General features: G+C 43.7%; 1 protein-coding gene across 8 annotated transcripts in view; it reads left to right on the plus strand.

The window, feature by feature from the left end:
- Positions 1-21170, plus strand: part of ATE1 (arginyltransferase 1) — a 71403-nt gene that overhangs the window by 47126 nt on the left and 3107 nt on the right. For all 8 annotated transcript variants that reach the window (XM_069980254.1, XM_069980257.1, XM_069980256.1 and 5 more), the window contains 2 exons: positions 5664-5845; positions 6344-6443. In XM_069980254.1, coding sequence (XP_069836355.1) covers positions 5664-5845; positions 6344-6443 — 282 coding nt within the window. The remainder of the gene's footprint in view (positions 1-5663; positions 5846-6343; positions 6444-21170) is intronic.

The raw sequence follows: 21170 nt of genomic DNA on the forward strand, positions 1-21170 counted from the left end.
CCGCAAGTAAGGAAATATTCTGTGTAAACAGCCAAGCGCCTTTAGTGATTTACAGGCCTTATGTTCTTGATTTTGTCTTTGTTGTAGTTCCTGGATATATCTGATTATTTCGAGTCCTTGTTACTATACTACTGATTAGTGTTAACAGGAAGAAGTTTTTATCACATTATCAATGCCAAGCCTGACTGGTCCCCCGCTGTCTTATCTTCACCCTGGTTGTATTGAAGTTCCCTCCCTTCCTCCATCCTGGTGTGGGCAGTAAAAATCTTTAATTTATTGTTATATTTTAGGTATTCATTAGATTCTCCTCTTGCCCTTCGTATATCTGTGAAAGGGATACTTGAGCTGATGGTCGATTTCCTGCTATTTCCAGCGTTGCAGACTATTGGATTTTTCTTAGTTTGCGATGAATAGTTTTATTGTTACTTTACTACCTCTAAACCAAAGTTGTTCACTTCCTCTTCTTTAATGAACTATGAAAAAATAGTCTTTAACAAGAAACCAAAAAGTTGGAATAAGCTTCCACAATGCCAAGGCAGTTGCCTCCACAGGAAGACCCATTTCACAAAGCATGCAGAGATATTTGCTGTAGACCTGCTGTGTCTTGGCGCACATGGCCGCTCTTTAACCAAGCCCACCAATTTCTATTTAGGGGTCCAGTAGTCATTTTGTATCTTGCATTCTGCAGGTTCCTCCCCTTTCCACCAGTACATTGCTCTCTTTGTTGGGGTATGAATGTGGACGGCCTACTTCTGCCTGTTATTTACATAGTGTTTCCATGAACCATATCCGACTCCAGTGGGGATCTGCTTGACTGAGATTCTTATTAAATAAGACACCTACAGAGGCAACCGCTCATGTTTGTTCTCTTGTCAATATCACAAGTGTGTGTACAAAATCCAGGAGTAGGCCCCAGGATTGAGAAGTCTCTTGCAGAGATGGCTACTGTGAATTCCTATTGGGAACTGCAAGAAAATACAGACAATTTTTGCTTTTTACCATCGTATATTTTAGTAACGCTTTCTACCTCAGAGACCGTCTACCTTCACTACTATTACTTTGTTTTCTTACATCTAAAATGAAGCAACTTTGGAAATAGTCTTTTTTTTTATCTATCAACAACAGTATATACAGTATACTAGAAAATGTACCCGGCGCTGCTCAGGTATAACGTATTAGTGTGTTAATTAGCTTTCTTCTAAGGTGCCCAGGAGGCCAATCTATGTCTTTGTTTTTTTTGTTTTTTAAGGGGAAATCTCCAGTAGCCCTATATGCCCCTAAATACCCGACAGTTCTGCACAGTTTATGTACATTGTAGCTTATGCACATTAGAAATAAACTAAAAACTTTAAACATCCTAAATACCTAATAGCCAAACTGAGATGTCATGTGATCAGACTGTATACAGAGCTTGGTTATATACAACATTGGCAGTGTTATATACAACATTGGCAGTGTTATACAGAGCCTGGTTATATGCAACATTGGCAGTGTTATACAGAGCCTGGTTATATGCAACATTGGCAGTGTTATACATCTTCTAAAAGATATTGCTTCATCTGAGTTACAGTGGAATTAGTGTTTAACTGTAGTGCATAGTTGGAGGGGTTCTGTATACCTAAAGTGTATAGTTTTTCGGGGTCCCGTATATCTGTAGTGTATAGTTGGGGGGATGGGGGGGCTGTATACCTGTAGTGTATAGTTGGGGGGGTCCTGTATACCGGTAGTGTGTAGTTTGAGAAGTCTTGTATACCTGCAGTGTATAGTTGAAGGTCCTGTATACCTGTACTGTATAGTTTGAGGGTCCTGTATACCTGTAATGTATAGTTGGTGGAGGTCTTGTATACCTGTACTTTATAGTTTGATGGTCCTTGATACCTGTAGTGTATAGTTGGTGGAAGTCTTGTATACCTGTAGTATATAGTTCGGGGTCCTGTATACCTGTAGTATATAGTTGGTGGAGGTCCTGTATACCTGTAGTGTAAATTTTGGGGGTCCTGTATACCTGTAGTGTATAGTTTGGGGTCCTGTATACCTGTAGTATAGAGTTGCTGGGAGTCCTTTTTACCTGTAGTATAGAGTTGGTGGAGGTCCTGTATACCTGTAGTTTATAGTTTTGGGTTCCTGTATACCTGTAGTATATAGTTGGTGAAGGTCCTGTATACCTGCAATATATAGTTGGTGGAGATCTGTATACCTGTAGTGCATAGTTTGGGGTCCTGTATACCTGTAGTATATAGTTGGTGGAGGTCCCATGCACCTGTAGTGTATAGTTGTGGGGCCCTGTATACCTGTAGTGTCCTGTATATCTGCAGGGTCATATTTACCCTTAGGCACCCATGGTCTGGTGCCTAGGGCAGCACCTTGCAGAGGGGCAGTACCTCCCGTTCAGACTTGCCAGAAAATCTGGTGTCTTTTCGGGGGGTATGGTGGTATTGGCCAGGTCTGGTGTGGCGGTGTTTTCCAGTCAGTGTGGCAGTATTGGTCAGGTCTGGTATAGCGGTGTTATCCATTCACAGTATGGCGGTTTTGGTCAGGTCTGGTATAGCGGTGTTGTCCAGTCACAGTATGGTGGCATTGGTCAGGTCTGGTATGGCATTGTTATCCAGTCACAGTATGGCGGTATTGGTCAGGTGTCTAGGAGTAAGGGGTCTACCAGTTATTTCTGTGGATCTGTTGTGAGGCAGCTGGCCCTAGCAACCACAGCTCCCTGTGAAAATGAAAGTAGTAATCCTGCAGTTTCTGCTGGGAAGAGCTGCAGCACTAATTAGATCACCTGTGTGTGCAGTGTGAAGATTTTCCCATTAATTTCTATGGGGCGCTCTTCCCCTTCCCCCTCCCCTCCTGTACATCTGGCGGGGACAGGACCTTCACTCTAACCTTCCCAATGTGTCTGTGGGCCAAATTTGGGGTCAAACGGTACAGGTGTTTGGAAGTCTATATGGGACAGACAGACAGACTTTCATTTTTATGATACAGATATGGAATCACTGGATCTGACTGTTTTGTGATCTTGTCTTTCAACATATCCTTGCTTTTCTGGGACAAAAAGTTGCCCCCAGAGAGGTATCTGGTTATATGTTACTTCCATCTCATTAAAAACACAAGCCAAGTGTACATATGTGGAGCACTGGGAAAGGGTTAGCGTTAAGTTTTGTAGATTAAGAAAAACTGGCAGTATCACTGATCAGACTACACACAGTTTGTTTGTGGTCTGTTACCATGGAGATGTATAGGTCTGCATAGGAGCTGAAGACACACAACCTAATTAAATAAAAATTGCGTATATTTGCAATAATAAGTGGTTATGTTAGTGGAATTAAGTTTATAGAACCTAAAAGGGGAAAAAAATATATATATGTAATAAAAAAAAAACCTACACAAGCATTCCTCCAGGATTAGAAAAAGAAAAATCTTAGGTATTTTTTGCAACTCTGAAGTCTATCCGCTCTGATCTCTGGTCACTGCAATCTGTAAATGGTCTCGGTCACTTGTCTGTAATTCCTCCGCCTGTTGGGTTTCGTATCACATTGTGCAGCTGTAAAGGAACCTATGGCAACAAAAAGCTTAATGTACGTTCTAAAATGGCAAATTCCGCTAATCCTCTCCACGTGCTCGTCCCTTTCATTTCCCTGCATAGTACATTTCATGCTGTTTCACAATCGGTGGCAGTAAATCACATCAGAGTGTCTAACTTCAGATTGCTGCAAAACCTCCCCTCCTGCTGTCTTCACTAGACTCCCTCTCCACCAGCAGTTTATTACGGACTTAGTAGTTTCCCTACTGCCCTACCAAGTGTCAAAGCAACTTACAGCTGAGCTCTAAATTGGACTAGTTCTGGAGATTTCTCTTCCTGAGCGTGTCCTAGTAATCCCACTATCCCAGTAGAGACTGGCAGACAGCATCTGGCTGGCAACGAAATAAGGACCCCAGGCAATTTTAGCTTTGGAAGTTTAGATTTGGGGGGGGGGGGGGGGGGGGTTTGCACAGATTAAAAACACTCCCGTCCTGTCCTTACTGCTTCTGCTTTAAATGCATAGAATGCCTTGATGAGAGTTTTACATTCCTCAGGATGATACTGCCATGAGGCATGGGGAGGGGTGCTGTGGTATGTATCCTGTAATTCATTCTGCAGGAGTTTGTAGGAAGTGCTGCTTGGGATGGGATGTGCCACTAGCAAACACTTTGAGTCAGTGGCACATCTCAGACTCAATGTTTTCTTTGGCATTGATGGAAATGTAATGTCTGGTGAGTGCTGGACCATTTGGTTTTTATCTCATCAGTTGCAAGTTTATCCATTAAATTTCTTGACTAGTGATAGGCTTCCATTTTTGAGAACTGATAGTGGACACATAGATTGTTTCTACTGTTAGCCTTATTTTTATTGTGGACACCTTAAATGTTTTCTCCACTTAATTCTTGTCCAAATAGTCTCTTGACAATAAGCAGATCATAACGGTTTGCCCAGAAATCTGTAGGCCTTATGGAATACTTTCAGCAAGTGTTTAGTTTCCCTGCAGCACCACCTCAGGGAAAACTGAGCATTACACTGTGACTGCCTTGATCTATAGGTTTTTGGTGTAATACAGGACAGGTCCTCCAGAGAGATGCCCTTTGTAACCACTCTTCCTTCTGGCCAAGAGGTCCTAAACAAAGGTCTCCCCCTCTGATTTAGAATTCTGTTTCTTGAGCAAAACAACCCAGTTAAGGCCTAGAATACACAGCAGCTCTCTCTGTGCCTCATAGAGCTTATATCAGGCACCCCTCCTTAAGGCTGTTCTGCCCTGCAATGTGGTGAGTCTGTCCATAAGATGGCCGACATGAAAGAGCATGTGACCATGCTCTGACCCCCAGTGTCCACCACTGAGCCTGTATATGCCCATAGAGGACACTGGAGGCGGGGCATGGTCACATGCTCCTTCATGTCGGCCATCTTATGGACAGACTCGCCACAGAGCAGGACAGCACAGCCTGTAGGAGGGGAATCTTTAGGTCTGTAAGTTACACAGAGAGCTGCTGTCAGTGCTGTGAGTACACTTACTAATACTGTACACTGAGCAATTTTACTATAAAGTGGCCAACCCCTTTAAAGTATTCATTTTAAAAAGGGGTTGTCTGGTGTAATACCTATATTGTTAAGGAAATTTGAGTCGAGAGGCAGCCTGTTGTTTTTTTTTTTTTTTTTTTTTTTTTTTTTTTTTTTTAATTCCCCATTAGTGGAGAATAGCTAGACAGAACAAATGCCTGGAGGACTGCATACATCTGTGTCTACATAGAAAGCCAGTTGATTTCAATAGATGCCATGAATTTTCCCTTTGGTGGTCCTGCAGGAGAGTTAAATATTTCAAGTTTTCCGATAGATGACAACTCATTGCTGGGATCCCATCAGTGGAGCCCCCTATATTTCAGATAACCCTTCTAATAAAAGGTATAGTCAAAAGTAGACGACCCCTTTTAACTATCAGACATCTAGCGTCCACAGTATTGCAAAAAACTTTGTCTAGCTCAGACCTATCCATATCACACGCTCTTTGGTTTTCAGAAAATAATGGGTTCTTGGTCTTTATTATGAATTCATATTTCAGCTTCTGTCACATTTTGACATTTTATTCTTTTAGACAATGTAATTATGACGTCACCAAAACATTATTATTTCTCACCAGGCGGAGACTCGACCGGACGGCATCTCGTGTGGTTATGGCTCTTTTCACCAGCAGTACTGGCTCGATGGGAAGATCATTGCAGTGGGCGTTATAGACATCCTTCCCTACTGTGTGTCTTCTGTATACCTCTACTATGACCCCGAATACTCCTTCCTGTCACTTGGTGTATACTCTGCCTTACGGTAAAAAAATCTGAACGATGGAGTGATTTATAAAGCTCCTAGTTTATGCATTGTGGGCGGCATGGCTTGATAATGTCTGTTTGTTGTATATGGTTTTCTTGAAGGATTGAAGTTAGCTGTGAGGTGTGTCCCTTGTCCAAATTGTCTGTAACATTGGATGTTGTAATATGTGTATGACTGGAATATTATTATAAAAGATCAATCAGCTTTCCAAGTTGCCAACTGAGGCGTCCCTACACAGTCTGGTGTTATCCACTCTGAATACGTCTCGACACAATCAGCTGATAAGGAAAATGTTAACACTGATGGTCAGTTTATGATTGGATTTCCAGGAAGAATAGCAGAGGAATAGCATAGCACAAAATGCTAATAAGCGGCCCCAGAATAGTTTGTTTTTGGAAAATTGAGTTTGTGAAATATTTGCTAACCTCCTCTTCAATTGTGAGATTTCAGATTATTTTACTGTTGCCAATAATTTTGTTTTTATCATTTTACAAGAGAGATAGCGTTCACCCGAGAGCTGCAAAAGAAAGCTGCTGATTTGTGCTATTACTACATGGGCTTTTATATTTACACCTGTCCAAAGATGAGATACAAGGTGAGCAGTGTTTCAACAATTTTTAATTATTTGTAATTATTCTATTAATTTGCAAAAACTTTTTGCATGTCACAGAACAATGCCAAAAGTTTTGATTGGTTCGAAAGACACTATTTGTCAGCAGCCCTTGTTGATAAAGTAGGTAGGTGCATTCTCAATTGGGGCATCCCTAGCTGAAGCATCAGTGTGTCCCAGTAGGGGCGTATGGTATGGGTTTATGATGAGACCATTTAGTTTTTTTTTTTGTTAAAGCCTACCTTTGTAGTGTTAGTGTCATTTGTCAAAACTTCTGACATGTCATCCAGACATGTCAAAAAGTTTAGTTCCCGTTGGATCTGATGGCTGGCCAGGGTGTGAAGTGTATGGGTATCCATACCTGGCTGTACCTTATAATTGGAGTGGTCTCAGGACTAAGACCCAGTGCAATGTAAACATGTTTTTTACATGTCAATTGTTTTTACAAAATGACACTAACACTTTAAGAACTAGTAACTGGGAATAATTTTCGGCCAGAGCAAGCGTCTAACTGGTTTCTGTCTTGTCACTGTAGATGCATCTTGAATGTCTCGTCATCTGACATGTAGTGTGACACTCAGGCCTGAGCTGCTTTTTGTCTGTTTTGCATCCCAGAACATAAAAGCAATGTGGGGCTGAAATTTTTTATTTGGATTTGTTTTTACAGAGGATGAAGTATAGCTACATACCAGAAATTCTTAACAAGTGCAGTGTTTGCGCTAAATGCCCTACAGAGCTTTGGTTAGCGGCCAAGCAAAGGTTCCTGTTCCATACTACGCCTCTTCTGTTACTGCTACCATTACTCAGTACAGTGAAGAGGTTATCCAGGATCAGGAAAACATACCAGCTTTCCTCCAGAAACAGCGCCACACCTGTCCTTTGTGTGTGGTATTGCAGCTTAGTTCCACTGTGAATGAAGTAGAGTTGTAATGCAACACACAACATAAAGACGTGTGGCAATGTTCAAACAAATATAAACTATCTATATATGTCTGAGGTGCCGCATCATCAGATTGTATCACTTCTATTGGCTGTAATTAAAATTTTAAAGGGGCACTCTGAGTAAAAGTCTTTCACCACATTTATTTTAGACACACTTTGATCTCATCAAAGGGTGTGCCTTAACAGGAAAGGGGCATGGTATGTTGGAAGGGGTATGTTCACACAATGTATTATATTGAAATCAACAATATATTATTTTTGAATAATGCAATGCCTGGGCGACATTGCATTGAAATCGCTGCAATGCCACCCATTCCATACGCGTCGCACCGACAATGGCCGTTGTTTGGTGCAGCTATGCAAAATAATAATCCTGTCAATTAATAACAGCTGCCGGCATTTACAGGAAAAACAACTTTTATCAATGCGGTGCAATGGAGCGGGCAGTCAAACTGGCATGGCCTAGAGCATCAGTGCCTAAGGCAGGCAGCGCCTCTCTCCCTGCCTCCATCCAGCCCAGGGGTGTGCTGAAAGTGAAAGGAGGTGGGGAGAAAGGCACCGCAGGCCTTGGACACTGATGCTCTAGGCCATGCCAGTTTGACTGCCTGCCCTGCCGCACCGCATTGATGAAAGTTGGTTTTTCTTCAAATTACTGGCCATCGGTACAGATGGCCAGTATAGAGTTGTTTTAACCCCTTAGTGACCGCCGATACGGCTTTTTACGGCGGTCACTAAGGGTCCTTATTCTGCTGCCATCAGCTTTTTACGGCGATGGCAGAGAATAAGGCTGCGGGGCCGGGCCGGCCCCCACCCCATTCCCCCAGCTACCCCATCGTCGCTATTAAAGTTATAGCGGCGGCCGACGGTAAAGGGGATTACCGGTGCCGCCGCCGCCTTTCATCTCCCCCCGCCGTGAATCTACGGCGGGGGGAGATGAAATTAGTGTCCCCCAGACCTCAGATCAGCCCCCCCTAGTAGGGCGATCACTAACCCCCCTCCCCCGGTGGCCATCATTTCCAAGATGGCCGCCGCCATCGCTGTGAACCAACTAATGTCTGTTCACAGCGATGGAAAAGTTAAAATGAATGAAAGCCCTATGCTCTCCACCACCGGAGGTAGCGGAGAGCATGGGGCAGTCATCGGGACCCCCCCTGCACATAACCCCCCCAGGTTCCCCGTAATCACGCCAGATTACATGTAACCCCCCCAGATTGCACATAACCACCGCACGTCGCCTCTGACCACCGCACGTCGCCTCTGACCACCGCACGTCGCCTCTGACCACCGCACGTCGCCTCTGACCACCGCACGTCGCCTCTGACCACCGCACGTCGCCACTGACCACCGCACGTCGCCTCTGACCACCGCACGTCGCCTCTGACCACCGCACGTCGCCTCTGACCACCGCACGTCGCCTCTGACCACGCCACGTCGCCTCTGACCACGCCACGCCGCCTCTGACCACCGCACGTCGCCTCTGACCACGCCACGCCGCCTCTGACCACCCCAAATTGCCAATGACCCCCTCCAGATTTCCTATTAGAACTTCAGTTTATCCGTAACCACCCCACGTTGCCCGTAACCACCCCAGATTGTCTGTAAGCTCTGCAGGTTGCCGGTAACCACCCCACGTTGCCGTAACCACCCCAGATTGTCTGTAAGCACTGCAGGTTGCCCGTAACCAGCCCACGTTGCCCGTAACCACCCCAGATTGTCTGTAAGCACAGCAGGTTGCCCGTAACCAGCCCACGTTGCCGTAACCACAGCAGGTTGCCCGTGACCACAGCACGTTGCCCATAACCACCCCACATTACCTGTAATCTCATTTTTTTTATTTTATTTTAGTAACTGCGCTATTCTAATAACCATTACTAGCTGCGGTTTTGCTCCAGTAAATTGGCGCTCCTTCCCTTCTGAGCCCTGCTGTGTACCCATACAGTGGTTTATGCCCACATATGAGGTACCGTTTTACTCAGAAGAACCTGCGTTACAGATTTTTGGGTACATTTTCTCTCCTGTTCCTCGTCAAATTGAGAAATTTCAAACTAAACCAACATATTATTGGAAAAATTCGAGGCTAATTTTGAATACTTTCCTCTAATACCTGTGGGGTAAAAATGGTCACCACACCCCAAGATGAATTCTTTGAGGGGTGAACTTTCCAAAATGGGGTGACTTTTGGGGGGAATCTATGCTGCTGACACTACGGGTATATTCACACGAACGGGCTCGCAGCGAGATTCTCGCTGCGAGCCCAGCAGGTCCTGGCAGTTCCCACACACTACATACTTGCTGCGGTCTAAACGACCGCAGCGAGTATGTAATTCTGCCGCCCTTAACCCCTTCTGCTCCTGGCCGGCTCCCCCGCTGTAAGCATACTTTACCTGTCCTTGCTGCACGGGTCCGGCGTCCTGGCCAATCAGTGGCTGCGGCTGGGCAACACACTGATTGGCCGGACGGGAGAGCAGGACGCCGGACCCGTGCAGCAAGGACAGGTAAAGTATGCTTACAGCGGGGGAGCCGGCCAGGAGCAGAAGGGGTTAAGGGCGGCAGAATTACATACTCGCTGCGGTCGTTTAGACCGCAGCAAGTATGTAGTGTGTGGGAACTGCCAGGACCTGCCGGGCTCGCAGCGAGAATCTCGCTGTGAGCCCGTTCGTGTGAATATACCCTACAGGGGCTCTGCAAACGCACCTGGTGCTCAAAAACTTCTTCAGAAAAATCTGCACTGAAAATGCTAATTGGCGCTCCTTCCCTTCTGAGCCCGGCTGTGTGCCCATGCAGTGGTTTATGCCCATATATGGGGTACCGTTCTACTCAGGAAAACCTGCTTTACATATATTGGGGTGACATTTCTCTCCTGTTCCTCGTGAAATTGAGAAATTTCAAACTAAAGGAACATATTATTGGAAAAATTCGAGTTTTTCATTTTTACTGTCTACTTTTGAATACTTTCCTCTAATACCTGTGGGGTCAAAATGCTCACCACAGCCCAAAATGAATTCTTTGAGGGGTGCACTTTCCAAAATTAAGTGACTTATTGGGAGATTTTACTCTGCGGACACTACAGGGGCACTGCAAACGCACCTGGCGCTCGGAAACTTCTTCAGCAAAATCTGCATTGAAAAAGCTAATTGGCGCTCCTTTCCTTCTGAGCCCTCCTGTGTGCCCATGCAGTGGTTTACGCCCACATATCGGGTACCATTGTACTCAAGAGAACCTGCGTTACAAATTTTGGGGTGCTTTTTCTCTCATGTTCCTTTTGAAAATGAGAAACTTTAACCCCTTCACGTCAGCCATCTGTATATATACGTTCCTATTGCACATGCCCCGTGCAGTAGGAATGTACATATACGTTCCTGACTGACAGGGGCTTTGTGATGAGAACGGGATCGCTGCAGGGACAGCGATCCCGCTCTCATCTGTGTACAGCACTGGAGATAATGAGGATCAGCAGCGATTCCGCAGCTGACCCCCATTAACCCCTTAGTGACCGCCGAAACGGCGGTCACTAATGGGCCGGTGCCGCCGCTGTATTTCTTCTCCCCCCACCGTGAATCCACGGTGGGGGGAGATGAAATAAGTAAAAATCAGACCCCAGATCAGCCCCTAGTGCCCCAGTCACTAACCCCCCCTCCCGCGGCGGCCATCGGATCCAAGATGGCCGCCGCGATCACTGTGAACAGACTAATGTCTGTTCACAGTGATCAAAAAAGAAAAATGAATGAAAGCCCCATGCTCTCCGCCACCGGAGGTAGCGGAGAGCATGGGGCAGTCATCGGGACCCCCCCTGTGGGGTCCCGGTACAAGCGATCAGCGGTATATACTATATACCGCTGATCGCTTGTGCCATGTGCCGCCGGCAATTTTTATCCCCTGTCACCATGAATGATTGGTGACAGGGGATAAAAAGTGATGTCCCCCCCCCCCCCCCTGTCACCCCCGTCCCCCCCCCCCCCCCCCCCCTCCTTCCCCATATACTCACCTGCTCCTGGAGCTCCTTCCTCTTCCGTGTCCTGGCTGGTTATGAAGTGCGCTCCACAACCAGCCAAGCTCTGAAAATTTAAAGTGACAGAGACCAATTTGGTCTCTGTCACTGAACTATGATTACTGTGATAGAAAATATCACAGTAATCATAGTAATACAGTGAAAATGAATGTATAAAGTACAAAAAGTGACAAACATACAAAAAAATAAAACACACACTTTTTATTATAGTAATAATTGCAGTTTACTCCCAAATTACCCCTAAACCCCCCCCCAGATTACCCGTAACCACCGCACGTTGCCCGTAACCACCCCAGGTTGTCCGTAATCACGTCAGATTGCACGTAACCCCCTAGATTACCCGTAACCACCGCACGTTGCCCATAACCACCGCACGTTGCCCGTAACCACCGCACATTGCCCGTTGCCAGTGACCCCCTCCAGATTGTCCGTAATCACCCCAGATTGCCTGTAACAACCGCAAATTACATGTAACCACCCCAGATTAGCTATAAGCACTTCACTCTATCCGTAACAATTCTAGATTGTCTGTAACCCCTCCAGGTTGCCCGTAACCACCGCAGTTTGGGCATAACCACCCCAGATTGCCCGTAATCATGCCAGATTACATGTAACCCCCCAGATTGCACGCAACCACCGTAGGTTGTCTCTGACCACCGCACGTCGCCTCTGACCACCGCACGTCGCCTCTGACCACCGCACGTCGCCTCTGACCACCGCACGTCGCCTGTAACCACCCCAGATTGTCCGTAACCACCTCTAGACTGCCCGTAACCACCCCACATTACCTGTAATCTAATTGTTTTTATTGTATTTTAGTAAATGCGCTATTCTAATAACTGTTACTAGCTGCGGTTTTGCTCCAGCAAATTGGCGCTCCTTCCCTTCTGAGCCCTGCTGTGTGCCCATACAGTGGTTTATGCCCACATATGGGGTACCCTTGTACTCAGGAGAACCTGCGTTACAGATTTTGGGGTACATTTTTTCTCCTGTTCCTTGTGAAATTTAGAAATTTCAAACTAAACCAACATATTATTGGAAAAATTCAAGTTTTTCATTTTTACTGGCCAATTTTGAATACTTTCCTCTAATACCTGTGGGGCAAAAATGCTCATCCTACCCCAAGATGAATTCTTTGAGGGGTGTACTTTCCGAAATGGGGTGACTTATGGGGGGATTCTATTCTGTAGACATTACAGGGGCTCTGCAAACGCACCTGGTGCTCAGAAACTTCTTCAGAAAAATCTGCAGAGAAAATGCTAATTGGCGCTCCTTCCCTTCTGAGCCCGGCTGTGTGCCCATACAGTGGTTTATGCCCACATATGGGGTACCGTTCTACTCAGGAGACCCTGCGTTACAGATTTTGGGGTGAATTTTCTCTCCTGTTCCTCGTGAAATTGAGAAATTTCAAACTAAAGGAACATATTATTGGAAAAATTCGAGTTTTTCATTTTTACTGTCTACTTTTGAATACTTTCCTCTAACACCTGTGGGGTCAAATTGCTCATCCTACCCCAAGATGAATTCTTTGAGGGGTGTACTTTCCAAAATGGGGTGACTTATGGGGTTTTTTCTCTCTGCTGACACTACAGGGGCTCTGCAAATGCACCTGGCGCTCGGAAACTTCTTCAGCAAAATCTGCAATGGAAAAGCTAATTGGCGCTCCTTCCCTTCTGAGCCCCGCTGTGTGCCCATGCAGTGGTTTACGCCCAAATATGGGGTACCGTAGTACTCAAGAGAACATGTGTTACAAATTTTGGGGTGCTTTTTCTCTCATGTTCCTTTTGAAAATGAGAAACTTTAATCTAAATGTATATATTATTGCAAAATTTTAATTTTTCATTTTTTTACGGCCTAATGGTGAATACTTTCCTCCAGCCCCTGTAGGGTTAAAATGCTCATTATACCCCTAGATTAATTCTTTAAGGTGTCTAGTTTCCAAAATGGGGTCACTTATGGGGGTTTCCAGTATACAAACCTCCTAAATCAACTTAAAATAAGAACTGGTCCCTAAAAAAATCAGTTTTGGAAGCTTTCACGAAAATGTGGTAATTTGCTGATACATTTCTAACCCCCGTAACACCCTAAAAAAGTAAAATATGTTTATGAAATGAAGCCAGAATAAAGAGGACATATTGGTAATGTGACTTAGTAACTAATTTATGTAATACAACTTTCTTTTTTTAGAAGCAGAGAATTTCAAAGTTCATAAAATGCTAATTTTTTCAATTTTTCATGATATTTTGATGTTTTTCACAAAAAACACACAAAGTAGTGACCAAATTTTGCCACTAATATAAAGTGCCATATGTGACGAAAAAAGAATCTCAGAATCGCTAGCGTACGTTAAAGCATCACTGAGCTATAAGCGGATAAAGTGAGACAGGTCAGATTTTGAAAAATTAGCCTGGTCTTTTAGGTGCAAATAGGCTTGGTCTTGAAGGGGTTAATCTAAACGTATATATTTGGAAAATTTTAATTTTCCATTTTTTTACTGCCTAATTGTGAATACTTTCCTCCAGCCCCTGTAGGGTTAAAATGCTCATTTTCAAAATGGGGTCACTTATGGGGGTTTTCAGGATACCAGACTTCTAAATCCATTTAAAAAAAGAACTGGTCCCTAAAAAAAATCAGTTTTGGAAACTTTCACGAAAATGTGATAATTTGCTGATAAATTTCTAAGTCCCATAACACCCTAAAAAAGTAAAATATGTTTACCAAATTATGCCAGAATAAAGAAGACATATTGGTAATGTGACTCAGTAACTAGTTTATGTGCTACGACGTTCTTTTTTTTAGAAGCAGAGAATTTCAAAGTTCATAAAATGCAAATTTTTTACATTTTTCATGATATTTTGATGTTTTTCAAAAAAACACACAAAGTAGTGACCAAACTTTGCCACTAACATAAAGTGCCATATGTGACGAAAAAACAGTCTCAGAATCGCTAGCATATGTTAAAGCATCACTGAGCTATAAGAGCATAAAGTGAGACAGGTCAGATTTTGAAAAATTAGCCTGGTCATTAAGGCCCAAACTAGCTGCAGCACGAAGGGGTTAAAATGCAACTCAACATTAGTTTTCAACACAACCAGTGACGGAAAAATATACAGATTTGTAAATTACTTTGATTTAAAAAATCTCCAGGCTTCCACTACTGAAAGCTGTTAAAAAAAATTTCAGGACTCCTAGAGAAATCATTCGAGTCCTGTTTTCCCTCCTGACAGTGATTTATACAAAAACTTCTTATAAAAGTATACAGGGAGATAATTGAGGAGAAAGTTTGTTTTTGTGCAGTGACTTTTTCTCTGGAACTACAAAGCTGCTTTAATACCCTGATGACCTCCACGTCCCCTGAGGTCGGCATCTCCCCCTCTATGTTATGCTGCCCTCGGGGTAGCATAGGATATTACAGATTCACTTTAATTACATTCTGTAGGCGTCCAAGCCTCTTAGCGCATTGAGCTTCAACTTTACATTCAACAACCGTGAGGTTCTCTGAGCCTGAAAATAAAGGCAATCGACTTACAAAGCAGGAGTAGGCTAAAAAGTATATTTTTGGGGGGGATATCAGTAAGACACATAAGAGATGTACAAACTTTTCCCAGAGGACTTATACACGCAAGCGTATAACCCAAACTCTGATATGTTCCTGTGGACTTCTATAATTTGATGAAATAGGTTTTGATGTGTGAGAGTCTCAGTGCTCAGGTCCCCACTGATCACTAGATTAGTCGGGAGACTAATTCCCTACTTGATCCTCAATCTAACTTGTAGCAGGAGACAACAGGGTCCACTGTAATGGTGCTATTACACAGGCCGACTACGGTCATTTTAATAAACAAGCGCTTGTTTACTGGACCTATTAGATGGCCCAATGATCGGGCAGTAAGGGCTGCATGGACATCTTTAGCGATGTCCATGCAGCCCTTGCCCAAACACCGGGAGAGGTAAGGTGTCAGGTGTTAGGGGAATCATCGGCCGCGCATCGCTATTGCATGTAGCAATGCGCGATCGGCGCCTGTTGATTTTAGGTCCAAACCTAAATCAACGGTCAACCAATGATCGTTGTCTCTATTACACGGACCGATAATCGGCCAAATTCGACCAATTATCGCTCCATGTAATTATGGCCCTAAGTCTCCTGCTCTAAAGTTTGATCGGGAAGCAAGCATAGGATAGAAGTGCACAGCCGTGTGCTTCACCCAACTATATCTAGAAATCTGTGTTTTGTTTTGTTTTTAATGACATTTAAGCTTTAATACTTTATGAATCCAAAGGTAAAAAAAAGTACAATTTCCGGAATCATTCACCCCTCGAAGAATTACTGTTTGCAGCACCACATGTTGGTGCGCATGGTGCTTATACCTCTATAGTAACAAGCTGCAGAAATTCTGTGTGTCTGTCTGGTACACACACACAAATATATATACACACACACGACACATGATCATCAATTTCCTCTAGAACATTTAGCAATAGTCCAAAACTATAAACAAGAATTAGTTTTCATGACTTCATGTGTCTCTTGGCCAGATATTAAACCTCACACAGTTCTGATGGCACCAGTGCAGGTTATATATAACTGCGCTCAGTTCTGCTATGTGTGCACGCGCCGCCCATGAAAACATATTTTTCTTTATTTTTTACTTTTTTTTTTCTATCTGGATAAACATCTATGTATTCTGTGCCTATTGACAAATAGCCGAATGTTTTCCACATTCCCAGCCCTTTGAGGCTCATGTCTGACAACTGTTACTGGAGGTAAATGTCAATTTTCACTCTTTAAAAATGCTAAATATGCAACCATATGCCTTCAAGCAGTCCGAGGCATTATGTGTGTTTCACCGAAACCTCCAGAACGTTGAGTTGTTGTGACACAGCGTCTCATGTGGACAACACATTTTTGCACAACACGTTTTCAAAAACAACTTTTTCAAAAAACGTAAATGGGGTCATGGGCGACATTTTTAATACATGTGTCTTGTGGCTAAAACCTTTTTTCCTGGTTTAAAAAAAAAAAAAAAAAAAATGGACGAGCTGATTTTCTTCTCAGACGTCTCCCTTCCATCCTGAGGCGTCACTGTCACTATTGTTCTACCGATGACAGTTTAGGGGAAAGTTTGTTTATGCGACGACCGGTTCTCTGAAACTGCAAAGCTGCTTTAATACCTTTTTAATAAAATCTCAACAGGGGTCATTGTGCAGCAACACATTGCAGATGTGAGTGCAAGAATGGCTGTATGTTTAACCTTCCCTGTACCAGCCTGTGTGGACTCCGCTGAGTTAAATCTCCTCTTTGTTAAAAGCTGATCTCATTGCGACCCTTTTCTAGATGGGATATGACAAAACAAACAATATTTTCAGACCCTTCAACAAATCCCTTACAGTATTCCCTTTGAAATGTCTCCAGAATGCAGGGTAGGGGAGGGGGCGGGGGTCAGGGTTGCTGCCTGCTTCTGATGTTGTGCGGGGGCATGCTGTGTGCGTGCCAATATTTGGGTTATATGGCACTACTTAAAAAGACTGTTCGCTTACCAAACAAAAATTAGTTGACAGGCGTTTTCTCTGTCGATTTAGGTGCTGAGGCCTGAAACTCAAGTCTTTCTTTATATCAAATTTCCCAGCCCACATTCTTTTCAACATTTAATGTTTTCACTTTATCCCTTCTTAATGCTGTATTATCGGATGGCTATAGATCATTGGTAAGTAGGGCTCACTTGGGCTGTAAACGGCAGTCCTCCTCATCCACAAAGTAGTTTTTCGAGGGCTGGAGTGAAGAAAGAAGCTCTGAATTCCTAACTTTTATTCCATAAATTTTCATTCTTAAAGTTACTCTTTACACACAATCTGACCCCACCCCCCACCCCCCCAAACCGCTTGTACGTTCGGATAGCTGCTTTTAATCCAAGATCTGTCCAGGGGTCCGTTCGGCAGGTGATGCAGTTATTGTCCTAAAAAACAACTTTTAAACTTGCAGCCCTGTGCCAAACTGGCGTGGCCTAGAGTGACTATGCATTAGGCTGGCACAACCTCTCTGTCCCTCATCCCCGCCCTCCTCATCATTAGGAATGCTCCTATTCATCAGCTGTGTGAATACTGCACATGGGCTGGATTGTTAAGGCACCTGTGCGGTGTTCACTACAGAGAAATAGGAAATATCCTGCCAGTGGCATTCCTAATGATGAAGAGGGTGGGGAGGAGGGATGGAGGGGTGGTGCAAAGTTAGGGCACAGACACTGTAGGCCACAGCAGTTTGGCAAAGGGCTGCGAGTTTAAAAGTTGTTTTTTTTGGACGATAACTGCATCACCTGCCGAACGGACCCCAGGACAGATCTTGGATTAAAAGCAGCTATCCGAAGGTAAAAGTGGTTTGGGGGGATCAGATTGTGGGTACGGAGTACACAGAGCTCTAAAAGGAGTCGCTTTAATATTTTACCAATATGTTACTGCTATGAAGCAGTTGTCTAATGCAATGCAGTCTTTTATAAGAGTTGCTCCTATTTATATCACACTCTTAAATATTAGGAATGATTCGAAAAAAAGCGTTTTATGGAAAGAAATTTATAATGGAGTACACTCCTCCAGTCCTCTTTACCATTTACTTTGTTTCTGTAGACGCATCCATAGGCCTTCATTGCTTACTTTGATTAAAAAAAAAGTTGGAAGACCCACAGAAGTGTATATTAGGGGACTTGTAGTACCCAAGTCAGATGATTTAAAATGGTAATCGAAATTGCTAGGAGAGAGGTTAAGTTCCTCCATCTATTAAGTTACCCGCACACTTTCATTGAGAATATTTGTTTCTTTTGAACACCGAGTGTTAACAGTGTTGCCTTCACATGAGAAGCTGCAGCACAGATCCACCATAGCACTCAACAAGTGAATACCAAAACTATATAGGTTACGCAGTGGGAGTCAAGTATAGGGGCGTGGTTTGCAGAATGTCTAAGGTATTGTTACCCAACCTATGGCTCTGCAGCTGTCACAGAACTAAAACTCCCAGAATTCTTTTATTCATTTTTTTTAATACTTTAGTTCCCCCACAGGGACTTTTAAAAGCATTCTTAAGAGTGAATATATACTGGTAGAGCGGGGCTCTGATCAAAGTCTGCCTGATGCAGAGTCAGCAGATTAGCTCGGAGGTTCAATAACGGCCTTCGTCTTCCACAGTAAGGGCCAATGTCCTGTGTAAACGAGCACGATCTGCTACATCGGCGCTCAGTTACAGAGGCTATTTTATGGCTCGATTATCGTGCAGTAAATATACGCCTTTATTATTTTCTTTTCCACTGCATAACCCTACGATGATTTTTAATCATGTTTTAAGGCAACGATCAGCCAATGATCAGTTCCCTAGCTTATTGTCTACACGAGCGATATCTGTCTAGATTGGCCTGATTTGGCAGACTATTGCTCTGTATAATAGGGTCTGTACTGATTAAAGGAAAACTCCGGCATCAGAAAAAAAAAAAAAAAAAAAACAGACACAGACCCTATACTCAATATGCCTCCTAACTCGATCGCCAGCCGAAAATCCATCTGGCCGCGGTCCCGGTCAACTCCGTGCACGTCTTCATCATCTTCCTCACTTCTGGGGTCCTATGGCTTGAATTTTGGCCTTTTCATTGGCTGGTTTGCATCACATGGCTTCCAGCTTGCTCAGCCAATCAGAGCTGAGCAAGCTGGAAGTCAATTCCAACTAATGAAAAGGCTGCTGGTGCGCACACAGGCAGCATTTTCGCTTTCATTCATTATAATGGAAGACGCTGAAGAAGAGGATGACCAGGCCCGCCCCCCGCTTGTGACGACATCGTCACAAAATGGCGGCGGGAGAAGAGGACGGGTTCGACAGTAAATACGTAAGTATAGATTTTTGTTACTTCTGGGGGGCGTTCGGGAAGAGGGGGGAGAGGCAGAATGGCTCCAGGCAGGTGACTTACACACATTACAAAGTTATATAACTTTGTAATGTGTGTTAGTTAAGGGGGGGGAAAAAACGCGGGAGTTGTCCTTTAATTACACACACACACACACACACACACACACACACTTGCATTGCAAAGGTTCCAATTGGGCACCAGCCTCACAGATCAGTGGTCACTACTGATCACAGCATTTAAGTGGTGACAAAAATCAGCATAATCACTGATGTTGATTAATTGTGATCAATAGAAGCAATGCAAGCTCATTGCATGAGCTCTCTTTATACAGCCCCACTGCTCGTGTGCCATACATATATGGTGCAGAGCGTTAAAGGGATTATCCAGTGCTAAAAAAAACATGGCCACTTTCTTTCAGAGACAACACGACTCTTGTCTCCAGTTTAGGTGCAGTTTGCAGTTAAGCTCCATTCACTTCAATGGAACTGAGCAGCAAAACCCCGCCCATTCTGGAAACAAGAGTGGGGCTGTCTCTGGAAGAAGGTGGCCATGTTTTTGTAGCTCTTGATAACCCCTTTAAGGGGTTAATGTGTCAGAAAAAAACAGTAAACCCAGGTGTAGGTCTGTACTGTAGAAAAAATAGTCAATAACTAATGTTCTATAGAAAAGCATGTGGGGCACACTTTCCTGAATCTGCATGCTATGGGGCAGTCTGCAGACGTTCCAGTTTTTTGTTTCAAAAGAAAGGAAGAAGGAAAAATTTGGATGACCTTACGGTTGTTTTATGTGCAGTGTCCTCTATCTTTCTGCTTTTTTTAGAGATTATCTAAACCTTATTAAAGCCTATCTTTCATCCATTATGTTGTCTTTTGGTCATTAGTAGAATGTCCTGTAGGTTAAGCTGTGCACGCACGCAGCGGGTGAGAACTTGTCAGTTTTCACAATTCGGACGCCTCCGCTCCTTACAGATTGTCCATAAATGGCTGTTTCCTGTAGTCGCAGGCTTTGTAGGTGACATGCTACGGTTATCTCTGTATACTGTACAGATATAGTAATTTGGAGGATGAACAGTCATTTCCTGACCAAGGAATATGGCTTGTGTTTTGATGTCCCAGAAGTGGAAAAAGAAAGCTGGCAGCATGTAAGAACCATATTGGAAGGGTCCCCCGGCTGCAAAGGATGTTTATAGAAGCGAGGAAGGCCATATGGTAAAACAGTAGATGTTCTGCTGTTCAATGGCGTTCAATCAGGCAGACTACGATTAACAACGTAACTTGTTTTCAAGAATTGATGATGAGGATGAGGCCTGAATGACCGTACGGCTGAAAAATTGTATTATTCAGAACTATTGTATATCGAGTCTTCTACTGACACTGGTTCCTGTCCCCTATCTTAACATATACAATTTTTATGTCAAGTCCATTAACCTCCCTATGTAGTTTTGGAGAAAACTATGTGGAAGAAATACATGTTGTGGTTGGTCTTGGACTCCAGACCTTCGATGCTGCATTGTCTCAGTGCTATAACTAGTGGACCACAAAGCCAATTGTCTCAGAAAATGAATTGTGTGTGTGGTCTCCTTTGGGGCAGTATCACACTGGTGTTTCAGTAGCTCCTTTCCACAGTAGAAAATCACTACAATTATCAAAGCTATTTCTGTGCGCTTTTTGCATGGAATAAAACCGTAAATAGCCCGCGCGTGCCAGGAAATATTCAGAAAAATTTTGTCTCCATACTTGAAACTGCCTTTTTCCAGAGGTGTTTTATCAGCTCCGTTAAATGTCTGAAACAACTAGCAGATCATTATATTGTAATCCCACAGTTTTCCATTTGTGTATAGACAGTCCTTTCTGAAAATAGCCACTATTTAAAGGGATA

This window comes from Dendropsophus ebraccatus, chromosome 8 (assembly GCF_027789765.1).
Source record: "Dendropsophus ebraccatus isolate aDenEbr1 chromosome 8, aDenEbr1.pat, whole genome shotgun sequence".
Lineage (NCBI taxonomy): Eukaryota > Metazoa > Chordata > Amphibia > Anura > Hylidae > Dendropsophus > Dendropsophus ebraccatus.